This window comes from Tachyglossus aculeatus, chromosome 7 (assembly GCF_015852505.1).
Source record: "Tachyglossus aculeatus isolate mTacAcu1 chromosome 7, mTacAcu1.pri, whole genome shotgun sequence".
NCBI lineage: Eukaryota > Metazoa > Chordata > Mammalia > Monotremata > Tachyglossidae > Tachyglossus > Tachyglossus aculeatus.
The window spans coordinates 25,181,181-25,206,004 of record NC_052072.1 but is presented as its reverse complement, the minus strand read 5'-3'; the positions used below and the strand labels follow the sequence as shown (position 1 = coordinate 25,206,004).

The 24,824-nt window shown below is 54.0% G+C and overlaps 1 protein-coding gene across 2 annotated transcripts; it reads right to left on the bottom strand.

Moving 5' to 3' along the window:
- Positions 1–5,166: 5,166 nt before the first annotated feature.
- On the bottom strand, positions 5,167–21,859 carry SLC45A3 (solute carrier family 45 member 3). Of its 2 annotated transcripts, XM_038749806.1 has the most exons (6): positions 21,756–21,859; positions 21,163–21,202; positions 15,312–15,722; positions 13,047–13,850; positions 10,759–11,024; positions 5,167–6,628 (listed from the first exon to the last, which is right to left on the bottom strand). In XM_038749806.1, exons 3-6 carry the CDS (start codon positions 15,481–15,483, stop codon positions 6,212–6,214), a joined length of 1,659 nt encoding a protein of 552 aa, XP_038605734.1. In that variant the 5' UTR covers positions 15,484–15,722; positions 21,163–21,202; positions 21,756–21,859; the 3' UTR covers positions 5,167–6,211. The 2 variants fall into 2 exon arrangements, with proteins under 2 accessions (XP_038605734.1, XP_038605735.1); XM_038749807.1 differs by lacking the exon at positions 21,163–21,202.
- Between the last annotated feature and the right edge of the window lie 2,965 nt (positions 21,860–24,824).

Sequence of the window (24,824 nt, the reverse complement as noted above, 5' to 3'; positions counted from 1 at the left end):
AGCAACGTGGCTCAGTGGAAAGAACACGGGCTGTGGAGTCAGAGGTCATGGGTTCAAATTCCGGCTCCGCCAATTGTCAGCTGTGTGACTTTGGGCAAGTCACTTAACTTCTCTGTGCCTCAGTTCCCTCATCTGTAAAATGGGGATTAAAAACTGTGAGCTCCCCGTGGGACAAACTGATCACCTTGTAATCTCCCCAGCGCTTAGAACAGCGCTTTGCACATAGTAAGCACTTAAGAAATACCATTATTATTATTACTATGGGTTCAAATTCCAGCTCCACCAATTGTCAGCTGTGTGACTTTGTCACTTCACTTCTCTGTGCCTCAGTGACCTCATCTGTAAGATGGGGATTAAGACTGTGAGCCCCACGTGGGACAACCTGATCACCTTGTATCCCCCCAGCGCTTAGAACAGTGCTTGGCACATAGTAAGTGCTTAACAAATACCATTATTATTAACTATAATTCTATTTATCTATTTTGATGCAATTGATGCCTACTTGTTTTGTTGTCTGTCTCCACCTTCCCTTGGGTAGGGATTGTCCCTTTCCAAGCTCTTAGTACAGTGCTCTGCATACAGTAAGTGCTCAATAAATAGCGGCGCTGTACGCCTGCACCAAGTGCCACCAGCGCTTCCCCTTCAAGGCGCTCTCCTAGGGGCAGCAGCTGTGCAAGGTGAGGAGGACAAAGAGGAGGAGGAGGAGGAGGAAGGGGCCGGGACAAAGGGGTCACCGTCTGGCCCCCTTGGGGGTGGCCAGCTGGCCCAAGCAGGGGTCACTTCCACCCCGGGCCGGGGCTCCACGTGTCGTCGTCGTCATGGTGGAAGACATTCATTTATTCAATCGTATTTATTGAGTGCTTACTGTGTGCACAGCACTGTACTAAGCGCTTGGGAAGCACAAGTTGGCAACATATAGAGACGGTCCCTACCCAACAGTGGGCTCACAGTCTAGAAGGGGAAACAAAACCCCTGCGTTGGCCGGGATTGATGATGATGATGGCATTTATTAAGCGCTTACTATGTGCAAAGCACTGTTTGAAGCGCTGGGGAGGTTACAGGGCTAACAGGTTGTCCCACGGGGGGCTCACAGTCTTCATCCCTATTTTCCAGATGAGGTCACTGAGGCCCAGAGAAGTGAAGTGACTTGCCCAAAGTCACACGGCTGACAAGTGGTGGAGCCGGGATTTGAACCCATGACCTCTGGCTCCAAATCCTGGGCTCTTTCCACTGAGCCACGCTGCTTCCACATTTATTAAGCGCTTACTATGTGCAAACATCTCCCAACTCCCTTCTCTCTCCTCCCTGCTCTCTTCCTCCCTTCAGAGCCCTACTGAGAGCTCACCTCCTCCAGGAGGCCTTCCAAGACTGAGCCCCCTCCTTCCTCTTCCCCTCCCCACAGCCCCTGTATATATGTTTGTACAGATTTATCACTCTATTTTACTTGGACATACTTACTATTCTATTTATTTTATTTTGTTAATATGTTCTGTTTTGTTCTCTGTCTCCCCCTTCTAGACTTGAGCCTGCTGTTGGGTAGGGACCGTCTCTAGATGTTGCCAACTTGGACTTCCCAAGCGCTTAGTACAGTGCTCTGCACACAGTAACCGCTCAATAAAGGAGAAGCAGTGTGGCTCAGTGGAAAGAGCCCGGGCTTGGGAGTCAGAGGTCAATCAATCAATCAATCGTATTTATTGAGCACTTACTGTGTGCAGAGCACTGTACTAAGAGCTTTGGAAGTATAAGTTGGCAACATATAGAGATAGTCCCTACCCAACAGTGAGCTCACAGTCTAAAAGGGACTTGGACTCAATAGGTCATGGGTTCTAATCCCAACTTCGCCACTTGTCAGCTGTGTGACTTTGGGCAAGTCACTTCACTTCCCTGGGCCTCAGTTCCCTCATCTGTAAAATGAGGATTAAGACTGGGAGCCCCATGTGGGACAACCTGATCCCCTTGTAGCCCCCACTGGGCTTAGAACAGTGCTTTGCCCAGAGTAAGCGCTTAATAAATGCCGTCAGCAATAAATACGGTTGAGTGAATGAATGAATGAATGCGAATGAATGAATGAATGAATGAGTGAGTGAGTGAGTGAATGAATGAATGAATGAATGCGAAAGGGGAGATTGTTAGGCATGGGGATTCCACACCCCCTGCTGGCAAGACTGGGGAACTGCTAGGGCACAAAGCCGTCACACTTTCCCTCCCATCCATCCTTCAATCGTATTTATTGAGCGCTTACTGTGGGCAGAGCACTGTACTAAGCGCTTGGGAAGTACAAGTCGGCAACATCTACAGGCGGTCCCTACCCAACAGCGTGCTCCCAGTCTAGAAGGGGGAGACAGACACATAATAACAATAATAATGGTATTTGTTAAGCGCTTACCATGTGCAAAGCACTGTTCTAAGCGCTGGGGAGATGCAAGGTGATCAGGTTGCCCCACGTGGGGCTCACAATCTTAATCCCTATTTTACAGGTGAGGTGACCGAGGTACAGAGAATTCATTCATTCATTCATTCATTCAATCGTATTTATTGAGTGCTTACTGTGGGCAGAGCACTGTACTAAGCGCTTGGGAAGTACAAGTCGGCAACATCTAGAGAAGGTCCCTACCCAACAGCGTGCTCCCAGTCTAGAAGGGGGAGACAGACACATAATAACAATAATAATGGTATTTGTTAAGTGCTTACTATGTGCAAAACACTGTTCTAAGCGCTGGGGGGATGCAAGGTGGTCAGGTTGTCCCAAGTGGGGCTCACAATCTTAATCCCTATTTTACAGATGAGGTAACTGAGGTACAGAGAATAATAATAATGGCATTTGTTAAGTGCTTACTCTGTGCAAAGCACTGTTTTAAGCGCTGGGGGGATACAAGGTGATCAGGTTGTCCCATGTGGGGCTCACAATCTTAATCCCTATTTTACAGATGAGGTAACTGAGGTACAGGGAATAATAATAATAGTAATAATAATGGCATTTGTTAAGCACTTACTATGTGCAGAGCACTGCTCTAAGCGCTGGGGAGGATACAAGGTGATCAGGTTGTCCCACGTGGGGCTCACAATCTTAATCCCTATTTTACAGATGAGGTAACTGAGGTACAGATAATAATAATAATAGCATTTGTTAAGCACTTACTATGTGCAGAGCACTGTTCTAAGCACTGGGGAGGATACAAGGTGATCAGATTGTCCCACGTGGGGCTCACAGGCTTAATCCCCATTTTACAGATGAGGGAACTGAGGCCCAGAGAAGTGAAGTGACTTGCCCAAAGTCACAGAGCTGACAAGTGGCAGAGTCGGGATTAGAACCCATGACAACTCCCAAGCCCGTGCTCTTTCCACTGAGCCACGCTGCCCACATCCCTCCCAAACCTCCACTCTCCAGAAGCAGATTGAGAAAATGGGTCACCACATAGGTTGGGGATGGGAGGGGACTATGGAGGGGGAAGCAGCGTGGCCTAGTGGATAGAGCAAGGGCCTGGGATTCAGAAGGATCTGGGTTCTAATCCTGACTCCGCCACTTGTCTGCTGTGTGACCTTGGGCAAGTCACTTCACTTCTCTGGGCCTTGATCACCTCATCTGCAAAATGGGGATTAAGGCTGTGAGCACCATGTGGGACAGGGACCATGTCCAACCTGATTAGCTTCTATCTACCCTAGCCCGTTGTCGGGTAGGGACCGTCTCTATATATTGCCGCCTTGTACTTCCCAAGCGTTTAGTACAGTGCTCTGCACACAGTAAGTGCCCAATAAATACGATTGAATAAATGAATGCTTAGTAAAAAAAGGGGGATAGGAGACACTCCCCTAAGGAGGCAGGGCTCTAGACTGAAAGCTCCCTTGTGGGGAGGGAATGCATCTACCAACCCCGTTACCCTGTACTCTCCCGAGCACTTAGTACACTGCTCTGTACACAATTAAGCACTCAATCAATACAGTTGATTAACTGATGTCACTGACAGGAAGGGAAAAGGAAGGAGGGGAAGCGGGCTAGGACGAGAGAGAGGGAAAAGGAGGTTGCTCAGCTTTCTGGGTTCAAGGCCCACCAAATTCTGTCACTCCCACCCTCTATAAACACACTCAAAAAGAAAACCTCAAAAGAATCTTTTTTTTTTTAATTTCACCTTCATAAACCTTAAACTCTGATTCAGGTACAATGTACAAAATATTTACTCTGCTAAATAAATAAAAGGCAAACATTTTAAATGGCTTTCTGACACCACCCCCGCCCCCACAGGGCTTCTTGATCTGCCCGTCCCCTCCAGACAGAGAAAGGGCAGAGGACCGAAGATGAGACGGGGCACGAAGGGTGGGAGCTACAGATCGGCCTAGCAACCGCTTGCCTCCCCCTCGGGGGCTGGGGGGGTTCAGTCTGAGCATGATCAGGTGTAGAGACCCCAGACCCAGCAAATCTCCTTCGGCTCCAGTACAATTAGAGTTGGGGGGGTGTTAGGGGGAGGCAGAAGGCATTTCAAGGCTTCAGCCCAGGCTGAAAATGGAAGTGGGGGTGCAGAGGGCGAGAGGAGATTGGGGGGGTGGGGGGGGTGGGGGCGTTGGGCAGAGAGGGAAGCCCTTTAGGGAACCTGAGATTATACCAGCTGGAGGACCAGTCGAGGCCCACTGAGGCTCTGGGCTGGACACAAGGGTCAAGATTTCTGGGTAGAGGCAGTCTTGCACAAGACTAGGGACGCAGAAGGGGCAGTGTAGTGACAGGGGACTCCCCTGCCACCCCCAAGCCTAGAGGTAGGATAGGCAGACAGACAGGCAGGCAGACAGACAGACAGGGAGACAAGCTGGCAGGGCCTCTGCCGCTCCAATTCCTTTGGTTCCCCCCGTAACTCCAAGGGACAGAGCAGGCCGGGCAGGGGATCCTGGGTTCACAGTTAAGCCCTTACTATAGCACTCTGTACATAGGACGCATTCAGTAAGCACTAATGACTGATTGACGGTGCGTGAGCATGGCCAGACCCTACTAGAAATCCCCCTAGACCTGGGAGACTCCCCACCCCAAGGGACAAAGTGCCCCCTACTTGGTTAAATAAATAAATTACAGGCTTCAAAGGCGACTGTCGGTTCAGAAATCGGTGAGGGAGAGGGAAGGGAAGGCAGGGAGATGGGCGAGGAGAAAAGGGAGGAGGTGGTCCTCCGATTCCCCCCCCCCCCCCGCCACTTTACTTCTTACCTGGGTACCTAAGATGGGAGGACCAGGTCTGGCTCTAACGGATGGAGGAAAGGGGAAGGGGTTAAGTGCTGGGGGTACTGGCTCTAAGCTGGGGGGCTGAGCTTCCCTTTTCCCTCCCCACCCAACCTCCTCAAAGCTCACGGGCTTCTGATCCCCGCTGGAGCCTCTGGCCATTGGGGTCGGAGGGGGAAGAGGGCAGGGCTGCCCGGGGGGAGAGCAAGGGCCTGGCTCTGAGCTGGAGGTGATCAAGACGGCCTACCTCCCCTGCCCTCCAGAATCCCCTTCTTCCCACCCTTCTCCCGTTTCGGGAGCTTAATTCCCCCAATTTCTCCCTCCAGAATTGCACACAAGCACACAGCAGGCAATTAACCGCCCCCACCGAAAAGGCAACTCCTCGGTCTTGTCAGGAGAGCAGTCAGGGGGCTCCCTCCAGCCTTCACATCCCTTCCTGGGGCTCCCCACCTCCAGAAATAGGGGCACAAGGCTGTAAGGGAGGCCTCAGAGGCAAGGACTAGCCCTGGCTCCTCTCAGGGGCTCAGGAAATGGCTCAAGGACACCAGAGGGCAGATGGTGTTATTCTCCCAATTGTCATGGCTCTGCTTGGGCAGACAAGCTGCGGAGACCGATGGACTAGGGGGGTAATTTGAGTCGGTGGAGTTGTTCAATAAGGTCCAGTCCCCTGCGCTCATGGCTCTGCTTGGGCAGACAAGCTGCGGAGACCAATGGACTGGGGGGGTAATTTGAGGCGATGGAGTTGTCCAATAAGGCCCAGTCCCCTGCGCTCCCCCTTACTCCCTCCCCTGAGCCAGTGTGAGGGAACTGGGGGGAGAGGAAGCAGCCATCAGGGTGTGGGTGTGAAGGCGGAGGGGAAGGCCAAGTTCCCTCGCTCGCTCCCGCTCCCGTAGCTGGGCCTGGAGGCTAGAAGGCAGTGGGGAGCAGAATTCCTCAGTTCCCCATTAGCCTCTCTGCCCTTCGCCCTCTGGGGACTTGAGAGCGGAGGTTAGGCCTCCCTCCTCCTTCCCGTCCCTACCCTGGGTACCTGGCCAAGTCGCTCTTGTCAAACACCACCCGGGTGGCAAAATAAATGGCCAGCAGCCCGAGGCCGGCGGCGGACACCATGTAGGCGGTGACCGACTGTGTCAGCTGGACAATGGAGCCCATGAGCAGGGACGGAGCCACCTGGGAGAGCAGGAAGGAACTGTCCAGGATGGCCAGGTCCAGGCAGATGCCCCGGCCCAGCCCCCCGGACTCTGGCTCTCCCACGACCACCCGCATGGAGACGTCGCAAGGGGAGCCTCCACACAGGCCCGGGGGCGAGGGGAACAGTCCGCCCACAGCCCCGGGATGTCCATTGGGGAAGGGACTCCCGGTCTTGGGGCCACTCAGGAAGCTGGTCGCTGGGCTGTCCTCGCTGCCATCCCCTTTGTATTTGGGCAGGAACACCTGGGGGAAGCAGAAAATGGAGGAGGGATTAGAGTGAGGACCCAAGGAGAGTCAGGGAGGGGAGTGCACCTATCAGGCAGATCCAACTATTCCGTCGACCCCGGCCCACGTCCTACCTCTGGCCTGGAATGCCCTCCCTCCTCACATCCACCAAACTAGCTCTCTTCCCCTCTTCAAAGCCCTACTGAGAGCTCACCTTCTCCAGGAGGCCTTCTCAGACTGAGCCTCCCTTTTCCTCTGCTGCTCCTCCTCCCCTCCCCATTGCCCCTACTCCCTCCTTCTGCTCTACCCTCTTCCCCTCCCCACAGCACTGGCGTATATTTGTACATATTTATTATTCTATTTTATGAATGATGTGCATATAGCTATAATTCTTTTTATCTATTTTGATGGTATTGATGCCTGTCTACTTGTTTTGTTGTCTGCCTCCCCCTTCTAGACCGTGAGTCCGTTTGAGTCCGTTGTTGGGTAGGGATTGTCTCTGTTGCCGAATTGTACTTTCCAAGCGCTTAGTACAGTGCTCTGCACACAGTAAGCGCTCAATAAATACGACTGAATGAATGAATGAGTCAAACTCTACTTCTCTGGGTGAGTCCTAAAGCAGTAAGACTCTGGGGCAGAGCAAGGAAGGAAGATGGGAAAGCACTAACAGAATGGGCCCAATGGGGACCCCAGCAGCTCCATTCCCTGTTCCGAGAAGGGGCAGCTCCCAGGACATCGGCTACTATCTCTCCTTGTCCCTCCCTGAGCAGGTGCCCGGGCTTGAGAGAGGCTACAGCAGTGGGAGGAATTATGTCTGCTGTATGACCTTGGGCAAGTCACTTAACTTCTCAGTGCTTCAATTACCTCATCTGCAAAGTGGGGAATAAGACTATGACCCCTATGTGGGACAGAGCTCGTTGTGGGCAGGGATTGTCACTCTTTACTGCTGTATTGTACTTTCCCAAGCACTTAATCCAGTGCTCTGCACACAGTAAGCGCTTAATAAATATGACTGAATGAATGAATGACTGTGTCCAACCTGATTAGCTCGTATCTACTCTATTGCTTAGTTCAGTGCCTGGCGCATAGTAAGCGCTTAAATATCATCAACAAAACACCCCAAATTTTAAAAAAGCTATAGGCATTTGGGTGCCTTTGCCTGAGGCCTGTCGGGCCAGAGAGAGAAGCAACTTTGGGGCAGGGGTGCTGCTGAGGTCCTCCAATCCAAGATGGTTTTTTCCAGGCCCATACCAGGCTCCAGATGGCAGGGGCCTCTCCAGCCGCCAGACCTCAGATGTGGTCTGGGAAGCCCTGTGGTCCAGACACAGATGCCGGCCTCCGGGGCAGGGACCGGAGAAGACTGGGCCCTGGGGCCCACACAGGGAGGATATCCAGGCAAAGGATATCCTGAGGATGGGGAGGGCACTTTCTTCAAACACTTAATTTTCATAGAAACTCCAACAGTCAAAGCAGGGAAAACTGAACATAAGTAAACCAAGGAGGAGAGACTGGGAGGGGGTGAGGGGGTAGGGGCTAGGTATTACCCCTTCCTGAGCCTCAGGGCCGTAGAAAGCCTAATTACTGGAAGGGAGTTAAACATAACCTTCTCATCTGAGTTGGAGAGATACGGAATGGGTAAGAATCACATAAATCAATCAATCAATCAATCGTATTTATTGAGCGCTTACTGTGTGCAGAGCACTGTACTAAGCGCTTGGGAAGTACAAGTTGGCAACATATAGAGACGGTCCCTACCCAACAGTGGGCACACAGTCTAGAAGGGGGAGACAGAGAACAAAACCAAACATACTAACAAAATAAAATAAATAGATAATAAATAAATGAGCAGCAGTGTAGCCTAGTAGAAAGAGCACAGGACTGGGAGTCAGAAGACCTGAGTTCTAAATCTCAGCTCTGCCACTTGTCTGCTGGGTGACCTTAGGCAAGTCACTTAACTTTCCTGGGCCTCAGTTTCCTCATCTGCAAAATGGGGATTAAATCCTATTCCCTCCCACCTAGACGGTTAGCCCCACTGCCGGACAGGGGCTCTGTGCAACCTGATAACCTTGTATCTATCTCAGCACTTAGAACAGGGCTTGGCACATAGTAAGTGCTTAACAAATACAATAATAATAATAATAATTCATTCATTCAATAGTATTCATTGAGTGCTTACTGTGTGCTATACTGTACTATACTATATATTTATACTATATACTATAGTATACTATATATTTATAGTATACTATGAATATACTATATATTTATAGTATACTATGAATATACTATATATTTATAGTATACTATGAATATAATATATATTTATAGTATACTATGTGTATATATATACACACATAGTATATACTATACACTGTACTAAGCCCTTGGGAAGTACAAATCGGCACCATAGAGAGATGGTCCCTACCCAACAATGAATTCACAGTCTAGAAAATAATAATAATGATGTCACTTGTTAAGCACTCACTATGTGCCAAGCACTGTTCTCAGCTATGGGGTGGGGGGATACAAGGTAATCAGGTTGTCCCACATGGGGCTCACAGTCTTAATCCCCCTTTTCCAGATGAGGTAATTAAGGCACAGCAAGTGTCTTGCCCCAAGTCACACAGCTGACAAGTGGTGGAGCCAGGATTAGAACCCATGACCTCTGACTCCCAAGCCCGTGCTCTTTCCACTGAGCCACACTGCTTCATTGTAATAATGATACCACTGCTACTACAACTAATAATGATAAGTGGACCACCTCCCCCATTCTCCTTCTACCCCTTTCAGCCCCCTTCCACATTGTGAAGCATCATCTCCAGAGGGATCAAGGAGGATGCAGTGGATAACTGTCCCAGGCTGGAAAACCAGAAACCCACCACTTCCTGGCCTAGGCCACACAGGCAGAGCCCCAAGGAGCCCCGGACTGAGGCTACAGGGCTCAGAGGGATCCTCAGTCCCTCGGTCTGTCATCCACCCCTCAAACAAATGAGTCAACCCCATCCCAGAGATCCACCCCGAAGCTGCCTCGGATAGAAGGTGGCTGACGGGAGGGAAGGAGAGTGGGGAAGAGACGACAACATGCAGGGAGAGAGGGCGAGCCCTGGAGGTGCAAGGGGTTCCCGGGATGGGTGGTTGGGGGGCGAAGGGGGAGGGTTGGTTAGTTCCCTTTACAGCAGAGGAGGTGGGGAGCAGGGGGGTCAATGTCCCAACTTACACAGCCCCTGGTTGAATGGAGTCGAGAGGGTTAGTCGGCTGAGAGGCGTGCCATGGTGGGGGGCTGGGGGCAGAGGGGCCAGATAAGAGCGTGGGCAAAGAAGCAACGGCAGGCGGGGACAGAATTCGAGAAGGAAATAGGCAAAAGGCATACCAAGAGTGAGCAGCAAAAAGCAGGATGCACAAGATCACTGCTCACTGCCTGGTGAGGGGGGGTGTCTCGAGATAATAATAATAATAATAAAGGCATTTATTAAGTGCTTACTATGTGCCGAGCACTGTTCTAAGCACTGGGGAGGTTACAAGGTGATCAGGTTGTCCCACCTGGGGCTCACAGTCTTAATCCCCATTTTACAGATGAGGTAACTGAGGCACAGAGAAGTGACTTGCCCGACGTCACACAGCTGACAAGTGGCGGAGCCGGCATTTGAACCCATGACCTCTGACTCCAAAGCCCGTGCTCTTTCCACTGAGCCACGCTGCCTCGGCCTGGGGGTGGGGGTTCCGCCTGCTCTAACCAGTCCCAGTCTACCCGCTCACCTCACCACTCTCCGGGCTTAGACTCTTCAGCCTGCCAGAAGCCTCCGGAGTTCATCTCATCTATTCCCCTGCCTCAGCGCTTAGTGCGTGGCACATAGTAAGTGCTTAACAAATACCATTATTATTATTATTCAAGCCACCTGGTCCCTCCCTCAGCTCACCCACATCAGGGTCCCAGGGGATCCCATTACCCATGGTGGGTGCAAGAAGCCACCTGTGTCTGCCAGGAGGCCCCGAAAGCAACATCACCTCCAGAGATACCGACGCCACCGTGGTAGGGGGAGAGGGGGTCCCCACCAACACTCCATTTCCTTAACCCCGAAACGGGGATCCTTCCCCGCTCAGCCCAGAGCTCCCCGCTTCCCCTGTGCTCCCCGTCCTGGCCCCCGTACCTGCTTCTCCCGGTGGTAGAGGGAGGCCAAGGTGTACGGCAGGATCTGCAGCGCGGAGAAGGTGAACCCGGTGAGGGCGGCAGAGACGGTGACCACAGCCACGCTGCGGGACAGGCAGGTGATGCCCGCAGCCACGGGGAAGGAAGCCACGCTGGCGAGGTAGACGGCCCGTGTGCCGAAGAGCTGGACCAACCGGTCCATGCCCAGGGAGAAGAGGAGGGAGATGGCACACTGAAGGAATAGGCCCAGGCTGCCCATCCGCACCCCTGCCAGGTGGGAGGAAGGGGAGGGTGACACAGGGAAGAAAAGCAGGTCAGGCTGAGGACACCCACCCTCTTCCAGCTCTAACCTTGCCTCCGGTCCCTTACCTCCAACCCCAAGCTTCCTGCTCCCGCTCCTTACCCCCCAACCCCAAATGTCCTGCTCCTGGTTCTTATCCCCACCCCCAACCCTAACTTTCCTGCCCTGGTACCCACCCCCAAACTTCCTGCCCCACTACCCACCCCTCATCGTCTTACTCCCCATCCGCAACCCCAACCTTTCTGCCCTTGGTTCCCATCGGCCTCTTCCCTCACCTCCAAATCCCAGCTCAAAGTCGCCGTCTCCTCCTCCAGGGAGCATTCCCTAATTAACACCACCCCTTCTTCCCCCCTCCAGCACACTATCCCATTCTTCTAAGAGCCTGGGAGGGCCTGGACTAGGCCCCAGCAACTGTTTTTATAAGAGAGTTGCTGTCAGGCTGCCACTCCTTTTCTGGAAACGGAGCACACTTTGGGACAGAAACTTGGGGCCCGGAGCCAACAGCCAGCCAAACTGGGAATGGAAAGACACAATTTCTGGGAATGGGGGGAACGCCACCTTTGCCCTACCCCAAATGGTATTTATTAAGCACTTACTATGTGCCAGGCACTGTACTAAATGCTGGGGTAAATGCAAATTAATCAGGTTGGGCGTAGTCCCTGTCCAGCATGGGGCTTGCTGTCTTAATTCCCACTTTACAGATGAGGTAACTGAGGCACAGAGAAGTGAAGTGATTTGCCCAAGGTCACACAGCAGCAGACTAGTGGTGGAGCTGGGAAGAGAAGCCAGGTGTTTCTGACTCCCAGGCTCGTGAGCTATAGCTTCTGGTCCTAAGGGTGATGGGGAGGTTGGCCTTCACTGGGGTTCTTGCTTCAGGAGTGGTGTTCAGTGGCCTGCAGACTGAAAGGGCTCAGCTTGAAGGCCTTCTCTATAATAATAATAATAATAGCATTTATTAAGCGCTTACTATGTGCAAAGTACTGTACTAAACGCTGGGGAGGTTACAAGGAGATCAGGTTGTCCCACAGGAGGCTCACAGTCTTCATCCCCATTGTACAGATGAGGGAACTGGGGCATGAAGAAGTGAAGTGACTTGTCCAAAGTCACACAGCTGACACTTGGCAGAGCCGGGATACGAACCCATGACTTCTGACTCCAAAGTCCGTGCTCTTTCCACTGACTCTGGAGTTCCGCCTGTGCCTGGCTGGGCCTAATCTGGCCTCAGGTCTGGCCCCTAGAAGACCCTGGTCTGGTCCCCAGCAGGCCCTGGTTTGGGCCCACCCCCGGAACCCTCCGCCCATTCATTTCCCTGCCGGATCCATCTGCCTGCAGACCCCTAGCTATTCATTCATTCAGTCGCATTTATTGAGCATTTCCTGCATGCAGAGCACTGTACTAAGCACTTGGGAGAGTACAATACGACAATAAACGGACTTCTTCCCTGCCCACAATGAGCTTACAGTGTAGCTAGGCCATTCCCTCCCAATTGCCCCAGTCGATCATGACCTCGAACCCCAAGTAGTGAGGACAGAGCTCATTCTGCCAGGACCGCTCCGCCAAGACTGAGAAGCAGCATGGCGTAGTGGATAGGGCACGGGTCTCGGAGTCAGAAGGACCTGGGTTCTAAACCCGGCTCCGCCACGTGTCTGCTGTGTGACCTTGGGTAAATCGCTTCACTTCTCAGAGCTTGAGTTCCCTCATCTGTAAAGTGGGGATGAAGACTGTGAGCCCCATGCGGGACAGGGACTGAGTCCAACCTGATAAACTTGTACCTACTCCAGCGCTTAGTACAGTGCCTGGCACAGAGGAAGTGTCTAACCAATACCACTGGGGGAAAAAAAAAGACTCGCTGGAAACTTCCCAGCGGAAGCTGGACAGGAAACCCAGTAGGCACCAAGGCTTGTCAAAGCCCCCTGAGCAGCCCGTCCCTCCTTGCCCCCATGTCCTTCCACACTCCAGACCCAGCCCCTCATCCCAAGGCCTCTCACCCTCATCGTAGCGGCGCCGGGCCTCGGTGCCCGGCTCGGCCAGGGGCACGCCCTGGTACAGCCCCTCGCCCACAAAGTCCGTGTAGAAGAGGGTGAAGCTCATGAGTGCCATCCAGCTGCAGAGCTCGGCCACAAAGAGGCGGCGCAGGGCCCGGGGCACCCGGCAACAGAGCCGGTGCAGCCGCGGCAGCAGTGCCCCCAAATTCCGGAGTGCCAGGGCCACGGGCCGGGCCCCGCAAGGGCAGCAGCAGCGGCGGCCGGCCGGAGCCGCGGGCCCCGGGAGCCCCTCGCCCGCCTCGGCCGGGCCCGGCGCCGACTCCTCCGCCACGAGGAAGGTGGCCAGGACGCAGGCGAGGAAGATGAGGGTCAGCAGGCCGAAGAGGCACTCCTCCTGGCTGCCCAGGTACGGGGCCAGGACGCTGGCATCCCAGTCGATGGCGGGGAGCAGGTAGCCCAGGCAGCCACCGAGGCTGATCATGAAGGCGTAGACGGAGAAGGCCTGGCGGCAGTGGTCCGGCTCGCGGAACAGGTCGGAGAGCAGGGCCTCCAGGGGGGTGAAGCACACCTGGCCGCAGAAGTCCAGCAGCCCCACTCCCAGGATGAGCAGGGCCAGCTCCAGAGAGCGGGCCCCCGGCCCTGCCAGTCCCGCCAGCCTCCCGGCCCGGGGGATGAGGAAGAGGCTCAGCAGGACGCCCAGTGACAGCGTCCAGATGAAGGGCCGACGCCGGCCGTAGCGGCCCCGCCACTGATCGCTGGCTGAGCCCAGGAGAGGCACCGAGACCAAGCCCAGCACGGGGCCGATACCTGAGGTGGGGCGGGAGGGAAGCAGAGGGAAGGAAAGAAGGAAGGGAAGGAGGGAGGGAGGGAAGGAGGGAAGGGAAGGAGGGAAGGGAAGGAGGGAAGGGAAGGAGGGAAGGGAAGGAGGGAAGGGAAGGGAAGGAGGGAAGGGAAGGAGGGAAGGGAAGGAGGGAAGGGAAGGAGGGAAGGGAAGGAGGGAAGGGAAGAGAAGGAGGGAAGGGAAGGAGGGAAGGGAAGGAGGGAAGCGAAGGAGGGAAGGGAAGGAGGGAAGGGAAGGAGGGAAGGGAAGGAGGGAAGGGAAGGAGGGAAGGGAAGGAGGGAAGGGAAGGAGGGAAGGGAAGGACGGAAGGGAAGAAGGGAAGGGAAGAAGGGAAGGAGGGAAGGGAAGGAAAGGAAGGAGGGAAGGGAAGGAGGAAAGGGAAGGAGGGAAGGGAAGGAGGGAAGGGAAGGAGGGAAGGGAAGGGAAGGGAAGGAAGGAGGGAAGGGAAGGAAGGAGGGAAGGGAAGGAAGGAGGGAAGGGAAGGAAGGAGGGAAGGGAAGGAAGGAGGGAAGGGAAGGGAAGGAGGGAAGGGAAGGGAAGGAAGGGAAGGAAAGGAAGGGAAGGGAAGGAAGGGAAGGAAGGAGAGGACAAGAGTCAGAGGTGGGGCTGGTCCACCCCGGAGACCCCGTTCCACTGCCCGGATACTCCCCTCCCCCATCTCTGGCCCAATCCCCCTCCCCGGAACAAGATGGCAGTGGGATCATTGGCTGGGCGAGTGGGTGAGAGGTCAGCAGCAAAAAGGAACTTCTATATTCATTCCCTCCCCATCCTTACAGCTAGGAATGGGAGGGAGAGACCCCCCCCCCCCACCTTTTTTTAAAAATGGTATTTATTATTATTAATAATAATGATAAGAATAGTGGTATTGGTTAAGTGCCTACGGTGTGCCGGGCACTGTACTAAGCGCTGGGGTGGGGGGATACAAGCAAATCAGGTTGGATAGTTCCTGTCCCACCTGGGGCTCCCAGTCTCAAAACCCATTTTACAGATGAGGGAACGGAGGCTCAGAGCAAAGAAGTGACTTGCTCAGAGTTACACAGCAGACAAACGGCAGAGCCAGGATTAAAACCCATGACCTTCTGACTCCCATGCCTGGGCTCTGTTTACTACGCCACGCTGCTTCAGCGCTGTGTGCCAGGCATTGTTCTAAGCACTGGGGAAGACACAAAACAATCGGATTGGACCCAGTCCATGTCCCACATGAGGCTCACAGTTAATCCCCATTTTACAGATGAGGTAACTGAGGCACAGAGAAGCGAAGTAACTCGCCCAAGGTCCCACAGTGGACGTGTCAAAACTGATAGTCGAAGTCAGGTCCTTCTTCCCCTCCCGGAAGCCCCCTGCCTCGGGATTCCTCCCGACGCTGTCCGGGCTGGGGAGGCCATGGGTGGAGGGTTCAGGGGAGCCTGAACTGGGGCATGACTCACCCAGCACCATGGTCATAAACTTCTCTTCCACGCCCACCTCCAGCAGCAGAGGAGGCACGTAGGTGATGCCCGCCGCCAGGCAGACCTCCAGGCCGAAAGTCAGCGCGTTGACCAGCAGGAGTTGGGCCTTGCGGTGCCGGAGCATGCGGCTGAGCCACACCTTGGAGGCCATGGCCGGCTGCCTCGGGACCCAGGGATGGGGACGGGCGGACGGATCAGATGGCAGGGTCGGACCGGGCCGCAGCCGGGCCCCTAGTTCTCCGCCTGCCTGGGGACGCCAACTGCCGCGGATTCAAGCAGTCACCTCTCATTTCCGCTCTTCCCTGCTCCCAGCTGGGCTTCGGGCTCCGCTGGCGGGCGGCGCAGGACTACAAAGCGCCTTGGTGCGGGCACATGCTGGGAGCTGAGGTCCTAGGACAGAAGAAGAGCTCCGTATCAGTGGACAGGAATCCATGGACTCTAAGATTCCCGCTACTCCTTGTCCAAGTCTACCGACTCTATTGTACTCTCCCTTCCCAAGCGCTTACTGCAGTGCTCTGTGCACGGGAAGCACTCGGTAAATACCATCGATGAATTGTTGGCTCTTCTGATGGCACTTTGATACCTGCCTCCCAGCCACACGGAACTAAGGTACACATATATTATATCCCCGTTTGAAATCTACTTTAAAGTCTGTCTCTCTCTGTCGACTCTTAGATTCCTGAGGGCAGGGATAATGTCTACCAACTTTATTAATCTCCAGTGGCTACCAGTCAACCTCCGCATCAAGCAAAAACTCCTCACTCTCGGCTTCAAGGCTGTCCATCACCTCGCCCCCTCCTACCTCACCTCCCTTCTCTCCTTCTCCAGCCCACCCCACACCCTCCACTCCTCTGCCACTAACCTCCTCACCGGGCCTCGTTCTCGCCGGTCCCACCATCAACTCCTGGCCCAAGTCCTCCCCTGGCCTGGAATGCCCTCCATCCGCACATCCGCCAAGCTAGCTCTCTTCCTCCCTTCAAAGCCCTACTGAGAGCTCACCTCCTCCAGGAGGCCTTCCCAGACTGAGCCCCCTTTTTCCTCTCCTCTTCCCCATCCCCCCAGCCCAACCTCCTTCCCCTCCCCACAGCACCTGTATATATGTTTGTACAGATTTATTACTCTATTTTACTTATACATATTTACTATTCTATTTATTTTGTTAATGATGTGCATCTAGTTTTATTCCTATTTATTCTGATGACCTGACACCTGTCCACATGTTTTGTTTTGTGGTCTGTCTCCCCCTTCTAGACTGTGAGCCCGCTGTTGGGTAGGGACCGTCTCTATATGCTGCCAACTTGTACTTCCCAAGCGCTTGGTACAGTGCTCTGCACACAGTAAATGCTCAATAAATACGATTGAATGAATGAATGAATATTGTGCTCTCCCTTCCCAAGTGCTTACTGCAGTGCTCTGTGCACGGGAAGCACTCAATAAATACCATTGATTAATTGTTGGCTCTTCCGATGGCACTTTGATACTTGCCCCCCAGCCACACAGAACTTAAGTACACGTATATTATATCCCCGTGTGAAATCTACATTAACGTCTGTCTCCCTCTGTTGACTCTAAGATTCTTGAGGGCAGGGATAATGTCTACCAACTTGAGTATATGGGACTCTCCCAAGCACATAGTACAGTGCTCTCTGTACACAGTAAAGGCTCAATCAATACCACTGATTGATTAACCGCTTGATTGGGAGTCGCCTGACCATTCTCCACCACCGGCACCCGGCCACCACCTCCAGTGGCAAACTTGTCAGCGAAAGGAGCCTGAGGTGGCTTTTGTTTACTGTTCCCTTTGCACTCTCCCATGAAGCCGGCCTGGTCACTTCCCCTTTGTTCGCAGCGGAGGGCACTTCCTGCTTCTGGAGGGAGCGTGGGTGGCTCTCCTGGGTCTTAGTTTAAGTCAATAAACAGCTTAAAAAGCTTCCTCCTCTATGCCCAAGCCTCCACCTTTGCAGCCCCTCTCCTCCCCCATCAATAAATCAATGGAATTATTAAGTACTGTTCTAAGTGCTTGGGAGAGTATGAAGCAACGGTGATTTAACGATGAAACCCAGGAGCCCCTTCCTCTCAAAGTGGCCGGGAGCAGCCGGGCAGCCTCTGGGAGCAGATAAGACAGCCTGCTTGAGGCTGGCTGCCCGCAGAACAGGGTGCCCTCCACCCTCCCTGTATGGAGCCTTAGCACCTCAACCCTTCCATTCATTCCTCCCCGGGTGCCCGCGGGGTGCATGTCAGCAGCAGCATCCAGGACCCCACGGGCTCACTTCCTGGAGCGGATGCCAACTGCAACCTGCTCAGACTGGCACGGCAGGAGAAACAGTCAGGAAGTGAACTCGGGGCGGGGGGAGTGGGGTGGGGAGACTGGGTCAGATCCACCTTTGGGCTCCTTGAAGGAACAATAATCCCTTCCACAAGAACCCACAAAACCAGTACTTCCTGGGCCTCCTCCAGGCCGGAGGCCCAAGCTGACTCGCAGGCCCGGGGCAAGCTGATGAACCTCTCTGAATCTCAGTATTCTCATCTCTAAAATGGAAAAGACTCCTCCTATTCCCGTCCTCTAGGAATAGGGAGAGAACAATCTGGTTCCGTAGGAACCCAAGGCAGTTAAGCAGACCCAAGACTGCTGCCCTCCTTTCCTCCCAGGCCTCCCTAGCTCCTCTAGACTGTAAACTCGTTGTGGGCGGGGAATGTGTCTCTTTATTGTCGTATTGTACTCTCTCGAGAGCTTAGTACACTGCTCTGCACACAGTAAGTGTTCAATAAATACGACTGAATGATTGAATGATTGATCTCTGGAGAGAGCCCATCAGCCAGCCCCATCCAGTTCTCCGGGGTAGGTAAGGGAGGAGGGAGATCACTCAATCAATGGCATTTATTGAGCGTTTACAATGTGCAGAGCACTGTACTAAGCACATGAGAGGGTACCACAGAATTAGCAGACACGTCCCCTCCCCTTAACGAGTTTACAGTCTATAGAGAGAACTCAAAAATCCAGGTTTCTCACCTCCCACTCTGCAGTGCTGGAGGGAAGGGGGCCTGTCCCGAGCTAAACTTGTCTGCTGTGTGACTTTGGGCAAGTCACTTAACTTCTCTTGCTTTGGTTCCCTCAGCTGTAAAATGGGGAATCAATACCTGTTCTCCCTCCTTAGACTGTAAGCTCCACGTGGGATCAATCAATCAATCAATCGTATTTATTGAGCGTTTACTATAGGCAGAGCACTGTACTAAGCGCTTGGGAAGTACAAGTTGGCAACATATAGAGACAGTCCCTACCCAACAGTGGGCTCACAGTCTGATGATCTTGTAACAATAATAATAATAATAACAGCATTTATTAAGCACTTACTATGTGCAAAGCACTGTTCTAAGCGCTGGGGAGGTTACAAGGTGATCAGGTTGTCCCATGGGGGGCTCACAGTCAATCCCCATTTTACGGATGAGGTAACTGAGGCACAGAGAAGTTAAGTGACTTGACCAAAGTCACTCAGCTGACTACTGGTGGAGCCGGGATTTGAACCCATAACCTCTGACTCCAAAGTGCTTACTATATGCCAGGCACTGTACTAAGTGCTAGGCGGATACAAGCAAATTGGGTTGGACAGTCTCTGTCCCATGTGGGGTTCACAGTCTCAATCCCCATTTTACAGATGAGGTAACTGAGGCACAGAGAAGTGAAATGACTTGCCCAAGACCACACAGCAGCCAAGTAGTGGAGCTGGGATTAGAATCCATGACCTTCTAACTCCCAGGACCATGCTCTATCCACTATGCCGTGTACAATGTTTGGCACATAGTAAGTACTTAAATATCATTATTATTGTTGGTATTATTTTTATAATTATTTTTATAAACCCCCTGTTGGGTACTCGGGCTGGGAGGAAAATGGGACATTCTTGTTGGGCCACTCTAGTGAGGAGGCAAAGAGCAGAGAGGGGCTAACCCCTAGCCCGTCCCAGTGAACTCGGTCTGCCCTAATATCAGGGCCTGGACGGGGGAAGCGAGCAGCCAAGAGACCACCACCTTCCCACTCCCCATCCTCTCCTACCCAGCCCAGCTGACGCATCCCATACCAATTAACAGGCGCACCTCCACCTCAACCTGCCCGGGGCCACTGTGTGCAATGATATTTGTTAAGTGCTTACTACATGCCTGGCCCTATGGTATGAACTGGGGTAGATTACAAGCTAATCAGGTCGGACGCAGTCCATCTCCCACATGGAGCCCAGTCTTAATCCCCGTTTTATAGATGGAGTAACTGAGGCCCAGAAAAGTGAGAACCGAGGCCCAGAGCCTGGCCCAAGGTCACACTGCAGATAAATTGAGGAGCCGGGATTAGAACCCCCCCAGGCCCGTGCTCTTTCCACTAAGCCACGCTGCTTCTCCAGGTTACCTGGAGCAGGAGCTCAGGTGATCCAGCCCCCGGCGACCCTCCCTGAGCAAGCAATGGGTCCCCAGTCACACCCTCGGCTCCGCCTGGCCCCTTTCCAGTCCCCAGCCCTGCCAGCTGGCTGCTCGGCCCCCACTAGTCACCCTTCCCCTGGCCCTTCTCCTCCCTCTCCGGCCTCCTCGGCGGCAAACAGCTCCGGCTCTCAGGAAAGGGCAGGCTAAATGGAAATGACCCAGACCCTGCTTTACCTGGCCCCTCTCCAGTCCAGCCCTCCCCTCTCCGGACAGGCTGACCAACTGGTCTCTGGTAACCGAGAAAACAGTCGGGGAGCTTTCAGTGCCCTTCCTCCCCACCTCCACTACTCTGCCAGATCCTCTTTCCTTCAGGCTGCAGCCCAATAAACTGAGTTGGAGAGAAGGGATGGGAAGGGAAGAGATGGGATGGGAAGGCAAGGGAAGGCACGGAAAGGCAAGGGGGCCGGGCTCAGCCCTTTCCTCTGCTCCGCAGTTGTCTTGCCTCCTTTATGGCTCACAGGGAACTCTCTCCCTCTGTCGCCTTGAGACAGACCCTCCCCAGTCGTATCTGGGGGAATCCATGGCTCCAGAGAGTGCCTTGGCCCTCCCCAGACTCCCTTGCCACCTTGTAGCCCCCCTTCCCCGGAGTACAGCTAATACACCCTGAGTCAACGAGTGGGGCAGCCTCCGGTCCCCGGCCAAACCTGCTTACCCCTCGGAGACTGGACCCGGGACCGCCACTCCTCAGCCTGTCATCAACCAGGGAGTGGAAAGAAGTCGGTGGAGATCCCGGGGCTCATACATCACCAGGGGCAAGGATCACCAAAGCTTGGAGTTTCTGGGTCCCCTCTCTGGGGTCAAGTTGGTGGGGGGAGGTGAAGGGGGAGAGAGGGCAACGAGAGATCCTGCCCCAGGGTCTCCATCCAGGCCGCCCTCCTGCCTCCACTGTCCTTCTGGAACACATAGGACTGCTCCTCCCAGGGCCTGGGACTCAGGGGCTGGTCCCCAGTCCTGCCGAGAATGGTGCCCCTAGTTCCAACTAGGGCCGACATGGCTGTAGTGCCCGGGATCCCCAGAGCTGTCCGGTTCAGGGAGTGGATGGGGGCGAGGGACAGAGAGGAGAGCGGAGGGCCTAGCAGTGCAGCTCATTATACCCAGCGTGCCCTCAAGAAATACCATTTCCAGGCGAGGACGTGCTGCTGACCAACCCAATGTCCCCTGTCCTTTCGTTCATTCATTCATATTTATTGAGCGCTACTGTGGGCAGATCACTGTACTAAGCACTTGGGAGAGTACATTGCAACAATAAACAGATACATTTCCTGACCCCAATGAGCTTACAGTCTACAAGGGGAGATGGGCATTAATATAAATAAATCCTGGAACCCCACCCTCCTAAAAGTCCCCTCTTCCACCTCCTTACCCTCTGAAGTCATTCTGTTTCCAGTGAGAAGCAGCTTGGCCTAGTGGACAAAGCACAGTCCTGGGAGTTAGAAGGACCTAAATATATATCTTTAAATAATACATTATAAATTATTCATTTATCTTAATGCCTGTCTCCCTCTCAATTGTAAGCTCGTTCTGGACAGGGAACATGTCTGCCAACTCTTACCATAGTGGATTCTCCCATGCGCTTAGTACAGTGCTCTTCACACAGTAAGAACTCAAATACCATTAACGATGATGACCTGGGTTCTAACACTGGCTCTGCCACGTGTCTGCTGGGTGACCTCGGGAAAGTCACTTAACTTCTCTGTGGTTCAGTTACCTCATCTGTAAAACGGGGATTAAGACTGGGAGCCCCATGTGGGACACGGACTAGACTGTGAGCCCACTGTTGGGTAGGGACTATCTCTATATGTTGCCAACTTCTTCCCAAGTGCTTAGTACAGTGCTCTGCACACACTAAGCGCTCAATAAATACGATTGATTGATTGATTGATTACCCCAGGGCTTAGTTCAGTGCCTAACACATAGTAAGTGTTTTACAAATGCCATTAAAAAAAAACCACCCACCTTCTTTCAGCTTTCAGCCCAATCAGCAAACAGAAGATCAGCTTGTTCTCACCTGGTGAGGAAGGAGGGAGGGAAGGAAGGAAGAAAAGGCAGATAGAAACTGCCCAGAGAGAAGATGGTGATTTCAAATTCAGGTCTCTCTGAAGCTACAGGGGTGGTGAGAGGAGCCCAGGAAAGACCACCTCGCCCCTCTCTAGAGCATTTCCCTCCTCTTCCACCCACCCCCACCAACCCTGGGGCCCCCAGGGAACACAAGGTAGAGAAACTAGAGATTTCTCCTCAAGCTGGGAGCCAGAGGCAGAACAGAATCAGAGGATGGCTTTTCTCCTCACCCCTTGTTTCCAGCCCCAGCAAAAGGGGGAAAGGCAAGATGATCTGGAGGAGTTTACTCAGGGTCAGGAAGAAGGTGAGCTGAACAAAGTGATTGGCAAACACCTTCCCAATTCTCCACTCATCCTGAGTGGCATCTACAGGCACTAGAGCTGAGAGGGGCCCTTCTTCCGTCTGAAGGCTAAGTTTTGGGTTCTCAACGCCTCATCCCTGGACAGATGGGTGACCAGAAACTCTAGACATGCGTGCCCAACTCTGCCCCCACCCCACAGGGAGAAGGTTCCCCTATTGAAAGCCCAAATCGGTTTTATCAGATTTATCAGTCCTTCCCCCTTTATAACCCCCCCCCCCCCCCCCCCCCCCCCGCCTACCGATCCTAAACCTGATAGCCGGGCAAGAGAACCAGACAGTGACAACTTGGGCTTCATTTTTTCCTCAAACTTCCAAAGTCAGAGTTAGAAGCAGGTTGAGGGTTGGTTGCCCCATGACCCCCGAAGGCCCTGGCTAGGTCCCTGTCCAGCATAAAGGAGACATTTAGGCTTCAGCCTTCCCTAAGAGCTTTTTTGCCTCAGGGCTTGAGGGGAACCCAGCGACGCTCTCCACTTTAGTGAGAGTTGTGGGGGGATAAAGGCCTGCATTTACCCACAAGCAGAGGGGCCCAACCCAACCCCCCTCTCCACAACCAGGGGCGAGCCCCTCTGAGATGTCAGGACAGCGACTGTAAGAGCCTCTTTATCTGGCCTTCCCTGCAGACACATCAAACAGCCAGAATCTCCAGCCTGTGACCCTCCTTCTGTGTGCAGCACAATGGAAGGGCCCGTTCTCACAGGCCTGGAAACTACAGCCTCCTTCTCCCCCTCTCTCTCCCTTGCTGCTTTCCCCTGGGCAAATCTCTTCTCCCAGGAACCCTCAATTCCAAGATCCTGGGAGTGTTGAGGGGTGGGAGGAGATGGGAGGGTTGGTAGTAGGAGAACGGAGTCTTGTGGCTGGGCTGGGGAAAGGGAGGGGGAGAGGGAGGGAGGGAGGGACTTGCCCAGAGCTGTGAAGAGGACCCAAGCATCCTTCTCTCCTACCAAGCATCCCAGCCTCCACATCCTGTGGTGACCTCTCCAGCCCAGAAATTGGCTCTCTCTCACCCCAGGAATGGGTAAAGACAGGTGGGGGGCAGGGCAGGCTTCCACATTACTAAAACGGGAACAGAATCACATTCCAGTTTCCACAAGCCAGTCAGTCAGGTGTGTGCAGGGAGAAAGGGGTCGGGAGCACATGTGTGGGGGAAGGAGTACGCGTGCGCACACACACGCACACAGGTTGCCTCCCCCTCCCCACCCCTGGGCTCTCCACTGGGCCCTGAGGGTGGGCGGCTGCACCGGTGCTGGCATTAGATTAACTGCAGGCCCCTCCCCAGGAGAAAAGGACAAGGAAAAAGAGGATGTAGAAAGGTGTTGGGGGGTGGAGGAGGCTTGAATGAGAATGGCAGGGTGCCCTCCCCATCCGACCAGCTCTCCACCCCTTCTTCTGCCATTTGTGTCCAGGCCTGCTCCCCAAGACACTCAGCACTCTCTGATCCCCTACCCAAGTCCTCGCTCTAGGATTGCTCACAGTACCTAAAAAGGGCCCAGAGATGGACAGTTCGCCCCCCAGGCTTCCAGGGGCAAGGAGGAGAGGCCACCCCCTTCCCCACACAATTCACCCCATCCTCACCATGCCCCTCCCCTGGTGCCCTTCAACCCTCTCCTCGCCCCCCACCCCCCGCCGGGCCCCGCAGGGCTCTGAGACCAAGGATTAGAGTCACTGCAAGCCGCCCACCCCGCTGAGCTGGCCTTTTCTTCGCCAGGGATGGGGGCTTCTGCCGGGCGGCTCCTCGTCAAGGGGAGTGAGGGGGCTGTGGGCAGGGGACACAAAGGAGGATTAGGGAAAAGGCTCCCGGCCTTGCACAGCAATCCATCAAACTCTCCCCTCCCCGCTGCCCATGCCCTCCTCATGGGCGGAATCCTCCCCTTCCAGCTGCTCCCCGTCCTCCCCGCTGCAGGCTGGGCCGGGGGCCGGGGGGCCGGGGAGAAGCAGTCCCTGGCAGAGGGCGGCGGGCCCCTCCCGGCCCCCCAGGAGGAAGATCCAACAGGTGGCAGGGACTTGTGGAAAGCTGCTTTTGTTGCTCCCTCTAGCCATCTGAAGCCCCTGAGCCCCAGAGAAAACCAAAAGGGAAGGCGGTGGTTTGGGACAGGACAGGGAAGAGGAGGGGAGGAAGTGAGGGAAAGAATGGAACCATGATCCCACTTGGCCTGGGCACTGCCCTGGGCACCTCCCCGGGACCCTGCCCTGATCCTGGGCCAAGCTCACAGGGATCTTTGTACCAACCCAGCATGACCACGGCTAGTTGGGCCCCAGCTGGGTTGTGTGGTCAAGCCTGGAAACCAGGCAACCAGACTGATCTCAGCATTTGCCACAGGGCCAGTGTAGTTATGTCAGGGTCAGCACTCAAGTGTGTATACACACACACACACACACACACACACACACACACACAAACACACACACACACACATCAGGGCCAGCTCAGGTGTGTGTATACGCACACATACACACATATATCAGGGTCAACTCTGTTCACACAGGCACACTTTAAACACCATATACTTAGACACACACACACACACACACACATAATATTGATGGTACCTGCTAAGAACTTACTAAGTGCTGGAATGGATACAAGTAAATTGGGTTGGACACAGTCCC

Coding starts and splice junctions, on each gene's coding strand:
- SLC45A3 (XM_038749806.1), bottom strand. CDS start 15,483: ATGGCCTCCAAGGTGTGGCTCAGCCGCATGCTCCGGCACCGCAAGGCC. Junction 13,851..15,311: donor GTTTATGACCATGGTGCTGG/GTGAGTCATGCC, acceptor GCCCCACCTCAG/GTATCGGCCCCGTGCTGGGC. Junction 6,629..10,758: donor TCTACCACCGGGAGAAGCAG/GTACGGGGGCCA, acceptor TGCTTCCCCCAG/GTGTTCCTGCCCAAATACAA.